The sequence below is a fragment of the Vigna umbellata genome, chromosome 1 (assembly GCF_029865625.1).
Source record: "Vigna umbellata cultivar VRB3 chromosome 1, Vumbellata_1.0, whole genome shotgun sequence".
NCBI lineage: Eukaryota > Viridiplantae > Streptophyta > Magnoliopsida > Fabales > Fabaceae > Vigna > Vigna umbellata.
This window is the reverse complement of record NC_142165.1, coordinates 14,379,471-14,392,132: the sequence shown is the minus strand read 5'-3', so window position 1 is coordinate 14,392,132 and position 12,662 is coordinate 14,379,471. Positions and strand designations below refer to the sequence as shown.

The following is a 12,662-nucleotide window of genomic DNA, read 5'->3' as shown; positions in this document are numbered from 1 at the left end:
CACTTTCAAATTCATTCTCATCTTCAACCATATTTTTGTTTCTTTCGACTCTTGCAGGAGTTACTATATGCTTCAAACTATGACAATAAGATATGCTCAGTTCTTCCAATGAAAATGCGAGGCTAGACAGAGAAAAATGATGCTGAAAAACAATTATAAATAACAAAAATGTCAGTCAATTAAAAGTTTCATTCTTATTTTCAATAGATTGATCTCGACGGACTAAAACCACAAATCCAAACATAAAATAATCAATTGATAATAATGAAAAATAATCATCCAATACAAATTTATTATGCCCACTTTACATTTTCACCATCCTTTTTCTTTTAATAATTTCAGATTTAATTACTCTTTTAATTTCTATATTTACACAAACTTTATCTTAATTTTAGTTCCTATCTCAAAAATGGTATCTTTTTTTCATCCGTAAAGATAACAATTGTAGTTTTTTTTTACTCATTCGCATATCTATAAATTCTGTACTTTTTTAAAATATTCACCTTAACAAAAATATTTTAAAGTACGATTTTTACCTAAAAACGAAGTGGGTATTTCTGCATAACATGTGGGTTTCCATATGGTTTTCTTTAATTCTCTCAGCTAAAATTTTATTGAATTTGCAAAACAAAATAACATGCTTAAGAAATGTAATATTGGAAACGTACCTGACCTACTGTTCACAAGAGATACTGATGGAATTGAAATGCTTTTAGGAGAAACTTTGACTTGGTTAGATTCAAAATGTCGATGCTCGTCTTCCTCGACAATTTCATTTGTTTCTTCATGGTGTGCTGGTGGAAGAACATCCTCAATTATTTGTTCTAGCATATTGCAACTTCTAATCTCAAGCCTTTTCAATTGAGATAGGTCTCCTGTAATACTGACTGAGAATACATGTTTTAATTCGTCACATTTATACAACTTCACTTCTTGAAGATTCTGGAAAATTTTGAATTGCATAGAATGCTCAATTGTGAATTGATCTTCACTTTTCTTTGTTTTGTCATCATCGACTATATGCTTCAATATTTCACAATTGTATATGTCTAATATTTTTAACTCAGTCATACATTGAGCAATGACATATGTGAACAGAGATATTAATTGTGGGCAATTTTTTATATATAGCTCCTCCAAATTTTCAAAAGACCTATTGGCAGGTAGACAACCATGTCATAAAGCTTTTAGATGTTTCATGTGGTTGATCACCATATAACGTAACGTGGAAAAGAGATTTCCCACCTTACTCAAATGATTGTTAGTGTCAACCAAACACACTATTTCTTCACAATGACCTATCTTGAGTTCTTTCAACTCATTCATACCTTCTTCAATTTGAAATATATCAGGCATCATATTTTTTGCACCTCCCTCAATATTTGCTACAAATAGCTCTTTTGCTTTTTTGGCCAAACCTTTAATAACCTCATTTGATATGTCAAAATAGTTAATTACTAAAGTTTTCTCATAAGAGCAAAACTCTTGAAATCTATAATTATTACAAAAAGAAGAGTATCCTAATACAATTCCATACTTTGTAGCGTTTGGGGAACACTAAACGAGTTAGAGAATTTAACACTTTCTTCCTTGTGATATCTCCGACAGTCTTTAAAAATATACAATTCTTCTAGAGATGGGATTCTTTTGATCTCTTCAAAATTCTTGCTTTCCATGAAACAACTTCTAAACTCTAACAATTTCAAGTTTGTCGCAACATCAGTTTGCCAGTCAAGGAATGAAGACCATGAACAACTATGAAACGAAAGACTATGAAGTTTCTTCATATCTATCACAAATGAAATGTCTCTCAATTCCAAGTATTGAAGGACTAGACAACGAAGATTTGTTAATGTTTTGAAAGACGTTGTTGACAACTGCAACCTATAGTCGTTTTTATTGATAATAATCAAAACTCTAAGTTTTCCCGTTCTTTCAAAAATTCCATCGGATACTTCCAATTTTGTTTGTATAGTTAAAAACTCAAGATTGGAACAATCCATATCATCTGGAAATTTCACACACCCATAGATATCTTATTGAACCTTGCTCCAAACTTACATCCTTTTCCACTTCACACTTGACGAATAGAGAAACTGAAGAAGGCAATGTTTGGGACGGCGATTAGATTTTTGGCGAAGAAGCCGAAGCCAAAGATGGGACCCGTGGCAGTTAAAACGCCGCCGGAGCAGAGGCAAACGATCACCAGAACCCTATTCGATATCATCAAGGAGCATGGTCCCATCACCGTTGCTAACACCTGGGAACGCGTCAAGGTACCTTGGTTTCTCTTTCACCTTCCTCAAGTTCATTTTTATTATCCTATTAGACATGACTTTTTGAATACTGAATTTCACTTTTGTGTGATTTAAGTTAGTTGGTGTATGTTATTTCGACAAGTAACATTTGATCGAAGAACTAAAATCTTACCATTACAATGTTTGGGATTCGATGGACACAATTGCAATTGCAATTGCAATATTTAGATACTCCGTTGACACCATTAGAACATGAGAGAGGTTGCACATTTGCGATAACTTGAGATTTGATAATCTTTTGGTTCTAAAATTGTGCAATTGCAACAACTCAGGACCAGAAGTATAATTAAGTTTTTTTGTTAAGTTTTCCGAGATACAGTATAATGTTTTTCAAACATTTAATGACTAGTGTAATGTACAAATAATGGATGGAAGATGTTTTTCGAATAATTAAGATTGTGCAAGAATAGACAAAAGAAGATATTTTCATGCTATGCGTCGAAACTTTTGGAGATGTTACTGTAATTTACTTTCTTGATATAAACTTGATTGAAAGAAAATAATGTTGAGATGTTGGATTTTAGGAAGTTGGATTGAAAGATTTGACAAGCAAGAATCACATGAAAATCATGCTGAGATGGATGAGAGAGAGGCAGAAGGTTCGTCTCGTTTGCAACCACGTTGGGGCTCATAAACAGTTTCTCTATACCACTTGGTTTACCAAGCCAATCACATCTCCTAAGAACCCCTCTTGAAACTTTATTATCAGTTTGTTGCTTATTTGTATCATGTCAAGAGTAATAATTTCTTGTCATATCCAGAAAATGAATGATAAGGTAAACTTTATGATTCGAAATTTTGTAGAGCTAATGCACTGATTTGATGATCCGGTAAACTTTTTAATAGTGAAAGAAGGTGTGGGCTAGTTTATGAAAGGATCTGTGATTAAAGGTAACTTTTTTCTTTCGTTTTTGAGATTTTGTGTTTCTGGCATTAAATTATTAATAGGCAGAGTGGACAATCTAACGTCGATCATGACATGAAGCTCTAAATATTACTATAGACCGACTTTTCCAACAACAGCAAACTCAGTTTGGAACACTTTTCACGTTCCTTATCTTCACTGTTTTGTGATGACTCATTGCAATTGTCTATCTTCAAGCCTTACAGTTTAGGCATGTTTTCTGAGTCTAAAGATGAGATTTCTCTTAAAAATGATCTTAAACTGGAAAAATATTTTGGTTTAATGATAATTAATTTAACAAAATATACATTTTTTTTGGTAAAACGAAGTTAAGTTATTTAAAGAATTGACCTGGTTTAATGCTTCATAAATTAAAAGAAAGAATTGAACTGTATCTAGTTTCAAGCAAATAGATAAAATATGAGGGGGAATATATATCAAACCATACTTGAAAAAGTTTAAAAAACGACATAATGTTGACGTTAAATGCGACATAATAAGCTTAAACATCTTGCTTTGCCCTCCAAAAAACATTGCATTCTTAGAAAAATAAAAAATAAGACCAAATGTATGTTTATGGAGTAACAAAAATTACATATAAAACCAAAGTGTTTGGTTACAACTTCCAAATCACAAAAAGTCAACACATTTTGTTTGGGCATTAACAAAGTCATTAAGACTTCAAAGTTCATTTTTTATATTGCTTAGTTCCTGAGTTAAATGATCATATCTCTTAAGACGCATTTCATCATGACCTCTCAAATCCAAGTTGAACAACTTTATCACATAGTTTAAGGAAGTTCTTTGTCTTAAGAGATGGAGTTCCATCTTTGGTCCTTTGTCTTCCTAGTTCCTCAATATTCTGTGCATCACAAATGAAAAAGAAATGTTCATGTATCTTAAAGTTATAGCGTGGAAAAGTCGTTGTTTCATAATAAACATAATGTGTTGGTACAATAATAATTTGAGCAAATTTAGTGGTTATCATTGTTTCTGTGGTATGGAAAACCAATATCATTTGTTGATTCTTCGTGTACCATTTTTTATTTGAAATATTGAATAAGCATAACAAGAATTAGTTTTTACATCAGGAAATCTGTTTACAACAATCCTAGTAATTTTTAAATTTAAAAGCAAATGTGTTTTATGCGAGGGAGTTACCATACAAGATTGAGAAGGAGTTCTCACCTCAAACAAAAGTTGGTATTACAAGTTTCTCTTATGTTGGAATTTTTCCAATACTGTTTGCCTACATTTCATTACCACTCTTCACAATGCCAAAAGTGATCTTGATTGATTAGCAAGTTAAGTTTCATTACACGTATTTCATTTTCTTCCTTCTCTGTATTTAGTTTACTAATATATCATCTTTCAAAAGATTAAAATAAAATATATAAATACCTCACTCATGTTTGGAGAAGAAATGACGGGCAAATTTACTTCAATCATTTCACTTTTTTTGTCTATTTTTTGAAACTCTTGTGTTTTAACTTCAAATCATGCTTGAGTTGAGACCATTCTTGTCGATCAATATGGTCGATCACTTTAGCCAATCATCTTGACCAATCACATTGGCCGATCACCCTGATTGATTATTCTTGTTGATCTTGATCACTCTCATCGATCAACTTGATTGAGTGGCAGACGAACCGATTGCAGAATAAAGATTAGACTAACACTTAGTCAATGATAATTACGAATCAACCAATACTAATGCTAATTAAGGTCTAAGGTATGATTGTTTAGACACATGCATTATATAGCATTTAATATTCTCCCGATCGATCAGTTAGTGACTTTAGCATTATAATACCTTCGCAGGTACCATCCAGGCAGTTTTGGAGCTAGGGAAGACCTTGAAGACCGAATGGAGAAAAAAATGGAAACGATACAAGCAATTGAAAGTACTAAACCGGCCCTACCGAAATAGTTGTTATCATTGAATACTGCAAAACATAATAATGATGAAATCTTGTACAAATATTGATTTATTGTACTTCTTAAATATTCAGAAACTTAAACAACTTCTCGTCGCAAATAAAAGTACATTCTGAAACTATAACACCCATTCTTAAAAGAATTGCATATAATGCCAAATATAATTCAAAGGAGTAACATAAAACAGATAAAACTAAAGTGTTTTGGCTAGAAATCTCAAATCACAGAAAGTCGAAACATTTTGCTTGGGCATCAAGAAAGTCATTAAGACTCCTAAGTTCTTTCTTTATGTTGTCTAGTTCCCAAGTTAAATGATCATGTCTCTTAAGAAGCTCATTGATTCGCACCTTTGCACGGTCCAACTTAGGATCCCTTCCCAAAACACGTTGACGCATTTCATCAACCCAAGACCTCTCAAATCCAAGTTGAACAGCTTCATCACACAGTTTAAGGAACTCCTTTTCTCTCTCACGATTGATACTACCAACACTTTCACTTCGAAGGAACAACAACATATCTGCCAATGTTTTCAACATCCAAGCTCGAAAGCGATCAGTGAACTTCTCACAAGCATTCCAAAGATGAGGGTATGCTTCTATCGCCTCCACTAGCAAAGAAATTTGTGAATCATTGAGATCAACAAAGTGCTTATACTTTTCCAATCTTGTACGAGTATCTGTAGAAGTTGTAAAAAGTTTGAGGAGTAGGTGACATATATATATAAGATGGAAAGGAGACAAGAAAAGAGCAATAACCTGGAGTAACCACAACGTCATCATTGGAAACAATTCCTACTCCCTCTGTTCTATCCAACAAATTCAACCCTTCTTGGATTTTGATATTTTGATAAGGTGCTATTTCTGTCTTGTCTTCATTCATCTCATTATCTTGTTTAACAACCTTGGAATCATGTGAAAGTATATTTGCACCGCTTGACTTGTGAATAGTAACACCACTAACCAAGCTAATGTTATCTCCACCAATTGGAAAGGTTTTAATTGTAGCTCCCTCTGTTGCAGCTCCACCTCTGCTCCTTTCTCTTCCTATTTCCTCAATATTCTATTCATCACCAATGGAAAAGTAATGTTTGTGTATATTTAAAGTTATAACTTTTAAAAACATTTGTTTCATAATGTATATCATGTGTTGGTACCACAATAATTTGACCAATTTTAACGGTTACCATATTTACAAGTAAAAGTATTTTATGCAAAGGAGTTACCATACAAGTTTGAGACGAACTTCTTACCTCTGAAACAGAAGTTGGTATTGCAGGTTTATCTGATGTCGTAGTTTTTCCCAAGTTGTCTGTCTCTATTTCATCAGTACGCTTTTCAACGCCAAAAGTTATGTTGATTGATTAGTAAGTAAAGTTTGGTTGTGGTTGTTTTAATTTCTTCCATCATGTAGTTGAATAATGTATCATTTTCAGAAGATTAAAAGAAAATATGCAAATACCTCATTCATGTTTGGAGATGAAATGTCTGGAAAGTTTTGCTCCATAGCTTCTGGGTCTGATGACATTTCACTTTTTCTGTCTATTTTTTTGGAACTCTTCTATTTCCGACTCTTGTGTTTTGGTTTCAATTTTGTTATGTTGACCTAGCATTTCAACTCTGCTCTCCAACATAGATTGATTGTTATCATTGACTTGTGAAGAACATGGTTTAATTTCAGATGTAGATGGATCTTTACGGTTCATTTGGAGGGGAGAAGTGTTTTTTGGCGTAGGATCCCAATCCTGCCGAAAACAGATGTAGATGGACTACTTTTTGTGATTGATAGCCTCCAGACTAATTTATTTCCTTCAGTTGTTGTAGTATATAAATCAACCATTCATTTTTTGTAAATTTTTAAAAAAAATGAGAATATTTAGTTTGTGTAACGTTATTTTAGTTAAGCAATTAGTGGTATATACTAAAGTTTAATGTCATTATTATTACGATATTAAATTTCACTTGGTTAACTTGAATAGGTTGGCGGGTTCTGACCTGTAAAGAAGGCAACTCAGTAGAATTGTTGCTCCTAGAAACTTCATCTAATTTCTTTATTTCCTCCATCAGTGACCAAATTTGCCAGTGAGGAATTGTAGAATTTTCCAAAGCTGTAGTTCAAGCATATAGTTAAGGACTTCGTTTAACAATGAAACAAAGCAAACACAGAAATCAACGCACCCTCAACATTCCATGAATAATCATTATATGGTCACAATTAAAAATAATTAAATGGAAAACAAAATAACGTGTAGAAAACTATAAATACAAGTGATTATTTGTACAAATGTTTGGTTCAAAATTTGAATGAAACATGTAATTTGTTCGTATTTTCTTTAGGTGGAAGAAAGAAACATAAATCATTTGGTTATTAAGAATAGTTATTTGAAATGTAGTTGTGCTCTAATTCTATAAGGAAATAAAGATGTTGGCTGAAGATTTCAGATTTCACAGCTACATTGAACACATTTAGCGAAATCACCATGAGTCGTTTATATATAAAACTTCCATCGTAATATGTAATGTTTGCAACAACATGTCCATTCATAGTATTTACCTTCCAAAAGAAGATTTTGTTGGAGTTCCTGAGGAGTAATTGTTGAAGTCAAAGAGAGTTTTGGACAATTGCGGATAATGCGATGCTTCACATTTAAAAATATACTCTCTTGTTGAAAATTTAAAAGATGCATAAATATTATAAGTTTCAGTTGTGGAAGTTGAACTTTGGTCTTTCCTGTCTCATCGTATTCGCATGCAATAAAGTCTTGTAGTTCATTGGCTTCCTTTATTATTAGAATCTTCAAGTTGGAAAGATCATTGGATGCAAATACAGAGGTGAAACATTTCATCTTATGGCATTGTTTAATAATCAATGATTCTAGTTTGGGGAAGCATGGTTGAATAAACATTTTATCCTCCAAATCCTCTTCAATTATCTGTCTTAATTCCTTGCATTCACTTACTTCCAGATAATTTAACTCTGGTAGGGATCTCAACATAGACTGAGGAAATATTACTTCCAACTTTTGACAGTCTTGTATTAGTAATGAGTTGAGATGTTGGAGGGTAAATGAGTTATTAGTAATGAGTTGAGATGTTGGAGGGTAAATATGAGTCAATTCAGGTAGACTTATCAACTTCAAATATTCTAACTTTAATCCATTGTTGGCATTTCTCATGCGCAGAGTTTGCTGGGTGAGAAAATGGTTCTTAATATTCAACTCTGTCATTCTTTGAGCAATGACATATGTGAGGAGACATGTTAATTGTTTACAATCTTCTATACATAGTTTCTTTAATTTTTCGAAAGACCCATTGACAGGTGTTGCAAATATATCTTGCATCGAGTCACAATTCCAAATAAATATACTTTTCAAATTTGAGAACATTGAAAGATCACTTTCAAATTCATGCTCATCTTCAACCATGTTTTCCTTTTTATTTCTTTTGACTCTTGCAGGAGTTACTATATGCTTCAAACCATTACACTTAAATATTGTCAATTCTTCCAATGAAGTTAAGGTCTTAGCTACAGATGTCGTAAACAATGACTCCAACATTGGACATGAATCTATCTTAAGATCTGTCAGGCTAGAGAGAGAAAATGATCCTGAAAAAACAATATTATAAATAACAAAAATGTTAGTCAATTAAAAATTTCATTCTCATTTTAAATACATTGATCTCTACAAAACTAAAATCACAAATCCAAACATCAAATAATCAGCTAATAATAATAACGATGAAACCACTTCACATTTTCACCATCCTTTTTTCTTTTAATAATTTCATATTTAATTACTGTTTTAATCTCTATTTACAATAATTCCATCTTAATTTCCTATATTCTAATATAGTATATTTTTTAATCTGTAAAGATACCGTTTGTATTTTATTTTACTCATCAAGGTAATATATATAAACTGAAAGATATGTTCTTAAATAGATAGATTAAAAGAGAAAATTTTCTAACCAAAGCGATCGATTGAGTAAATAGTTTATAATTTTATATGGAAAATTAATATTTAAAATTCGAATTCAAATATATTTCCCTTTTCTCTTACTACGTCACAAATATCATATATAATGTTTTAACAATTAATTTTCTTATATTTTTCATATACGACAATGTATTCATAATATTAATGGAAGAAAACCCAAAACTTATCCCACAAATTTATCTAAACAACTACATTAAAATATAACTGTAAGGTAAGAAACATACTCATTCGATAAATTTCAAACAAAAATCTAAATTGAATTCTTAGGGAATGGAGCCAGTTTTAATTGGTTATTAGATTCAGGGAATTAATTGATAAAATTAAATTATAAATAGCTATTACCAAAACTTTTATTGAATTTGAAGAAAAGAATAAGATTCTTATGAGATATGTAATATGGAAAAGGTACCTGAGGATGTACTCTGCACGTCTTCCTCTACAATTTCATTTGTTTCTTCGCGGTGTGTTGATGGAAGAACTTCCTCAATTATTTGTTCTAACATATTGCAATTTTCAATTACAAGTATTTTCAATTGAGTTAGGCCTACTGTGATATTGGCTGAGAATACATGTTTTAATTCTTTACATTTAAATATCATCACTTCTTGAAGATTCTGGAAAATTTTGGATTGCATGGAATGCCCAATTGTAAATTGATCTTCATTTTCCTTTGTTTTGTCAATTGTGAAGAGACATGTTAATTGTTCGCAATCTCTTATATATAACTTCTCTAATTTTCCAAAAGACCCATTTGCAGGTAGACAACCAAGCCATAAAGTTTTTAGACGTTTCATGTAGAGGATATCCATATAACGTAACTTGGAGAAAATATTTACCATCTTACTCAAATGATTGCTAGTGTCAATCAAACACTCTATTTCTTCACAATCACGTATCCTCAGTCCTTTCAACTCATTCATACCTTCTTCAATTTCAAATATATCAGGCATCATATTTTTTGCACCTTCCTTAATATTTCCCACAAATAGCTCTTTTGCTTTTTTGGCCAAACCTTTAATAACCTCATTTGATATGTCAAAATAATTAATTCCTAAAGTTCTCTCATAAGAGAAAAACTCTTGAAATCTATCAGTATAAAAATTATATTCTAATATAATTCCATACCTTTGCAGCTTTTTGGGGACACTAAATGAGTTAGAGAATTTAACACTTTCCTCCTTTCGATCAATGTAGGGGTCTTTAAAAATATACAATTCTTCTAGAAATGGGATTCTTTTGATCTCTTCAAAAATATTGCTTTCAATGTCACAACTTTTAAACTCTAACAACTTCAAGTTTTTAAGTGTTGTGAGTGCAACATCAGTTTGCAAGTCAAGGAACGAAGGCAATGAACAACGATGAAACGAAAGACTTTGCAGTTTCTTCGTATCTCTCACAAATGAAATGTCTCTCAAATTCCATTTTTGAAGGATCAGACAATGGAGATTTGTTAATGATTTGAAAGACGTTGTTGACAACTGCAACCTATCGTCGTTTTTATTGGTAATAATCAAAACTCTAAGTTTTTCCAGTGTTTCAAAAATTCCATCAGATACTTCCAATTTTGTTTGTATAGTTAAAAATTCAAGATTGGAACAATCCACATTATCTGGAAATTTCACACACCATAGATATCTTATCGAACCTTGCTCCCAATTTACATCCTTTTCCACTTCACACTTGATGATCTTATTTCATTCTTTGCTATCCAATGGGCTACATCACGAACCAAGTCATGCATTTTGACAAATTCATGATCTACCTCCATCATCAAACAAGAACTTACAAGCTTGATTTTGGCTGCAGTGACTTCAGTCCTTGCCTCTTCATATGTCTCAACTTCTCCAGCCACACCTAACCCTATTGCACATCTTATTAAACATTCCACTGAAATCTCATAATCTTCGGGGAATACAGAACACAATAGGAAAAGTGATCTATCTTGTTCAGTATCTAGATTATCGTAGCTCAACTTTAAACGCATATAGGGATCTTGCAAGCCCCTACTGATATTGGTCGGCTTAGAACTTCTCAATTTATTCAACGCAGCACGCCATATCACCTCTTGTTTTCCCTTCAAGCTACTAGCAACAGCTACAATGGCAACAGGCAATCCTTTACATTCTTTTGATATTAATATTCCCAAATGCTTTATGTTTACAGGAGTGTCTTTCGACATAAGTGCTTTCTCTTGGAAGAGAGTCCATGCTTCTTCATCAGTTAAGATGGGTAGATAAATTTTTTTTGACAATCCATTGAAATACAAACTTCTTCAGATCGAGTGGTAATGAGAATCTTGCGGCCTTTATGGTATTCAGAGAGGGGAATCCCTATGCGACCAAAATAAAGTTTTTCCCACACATCATCTAGAATTATAAGAAATTTTTTTTCCTGGGTTAATCTCATGCACAAGCGTTGGGCTCTCTCCATTTCTTGATCTTCTGGAAATTTATAATGCAATGAACTTGCAATTTTGTCTTGAATCCTTGAAATTTCTACTGTACTAGACACAGGAACAAAAATAACTGTGTCAAAAAGATGCTCAGCTTCTGCTATCTTCTTAACTTCCATTGCTAATGTGGTTTTACCACAGCCCCCCATCCCGTATAACCCAATCATTGTAACCCCATCATCTTTCAGTGCTTCCATAAGTTGATCAGAAGCATATTTTCTACTATCAAAATTCATAGATTTTTCTGTGAGAATATCAAAAGTGTTTGAGGGAATTGAGGCAATGCGTTCAAGTTGTATATATTGTTTACCTTCTTGAATGATCTTTTGAAGGTCTGCTTTTTTAATTGCCAACTTTTTTCCTAAACGATATCGCCAAATCCAATTTGGACAGTATCCAAAAAAACAACTCTTTTTGGCATTTGTCTCTTTAAGCAAACGATTCACATATTCTGAATCAATGTTTGCATTCTTCAACCATTTATCAATAACATCACTCTTTAAAGTTTGCTTTCGAGCATGTATGACACGATCATCTACAGTCTTTATCGTTTCGACCAAGTTGTCTTCTTCTTTTTGAAGCTCTTTAGCAAAACTATTAAAGCAAAAGGAGTATTGTAATTGACTAATAGCCCCACACGCCGCATCTTTTAAAACTCCAGACAAAAATCCATTCATAATGTCCATCTATTCACTTTACTGGATTCAACTTAAATAACCTGATAATACAAATATAAGATCAAATAAACATAATGAGTTTTGTATCCAATTAAGAATCAACTTTAGATTAAAGATTAATTTTGTTTTTCAAATTGTTCAAAAGCAATCTTATAGTAAAATTTTAAAAAATTGTAAATGAAAAAACATTTTGTTCTTGTTTATTTCTTTTTAAAAAAAAAAAATTCCCCTCCTCCACGCAAAAATTCAAATTCAAATGTGAGTATACTTAAATGGCAAACAAATTTTCAGCCATTCTCAAAATTATACGTAAAACTTACCAATATAATTATCAATATAAGGATCATTTTTTAAGTTTTGAAGCAATTCGTTGAAGACT

The 12,662-nt window shown here is 32.0% G+C and overlaps 1 protein-coding gene and 1 pseudogene across 1 annotated transcript; one reads left to right on the top strand and one right to left on the bottom strand.

Moving 5' to 3' along the window:
- Positions 1-2,101: 2,101 nt before the first annotated feature.
- LOC148204745 (uncharacterized) lies at positions 2,102-3,213 on the top strand. The gene is made up of 2 exons (XM_088104234.1): positions 2,102-2,276; positions 2,843-3,213. Exons 1-2 carry the CDS (start codon positions 2,109-2,111, stop codon positions 3,011-3,013), a joined length of 339 nt encoding a protein of 112 aa, XP_087960360.1. The 5' UTR covers positions 2,102-2,108; the 3' UTR covers positions 3,014-3,213.
- Positions 3,214-5,220: 2,007 nt separating this feature from the next.
- On the bottom strand, positions 5,221-12,292 carry LOC148204744 (uncharacterized; annotated as a pseudogene).
- Between the last annotated feature and the right edge of the window lie 370 nt (positions 12,293-12,662).

Bases quoted from the DNA above. Each gene is read 5' to 3' on its own strand.
- LOC148204745 (XM_088104234.1), top strand. From the start codon at position 2,109: ATGTTTGGGACGGCGATTAGATTTTTGGCGAAGAAGCCGAAGCCAAAG. The intron at 2,277-2,842 runs GTACCTTGGTTT...GTTGGATTTTAG, and splicing joins ACACCTGGGAACGCGTCAAG to GAAGTTGGATTGAAAGATTT.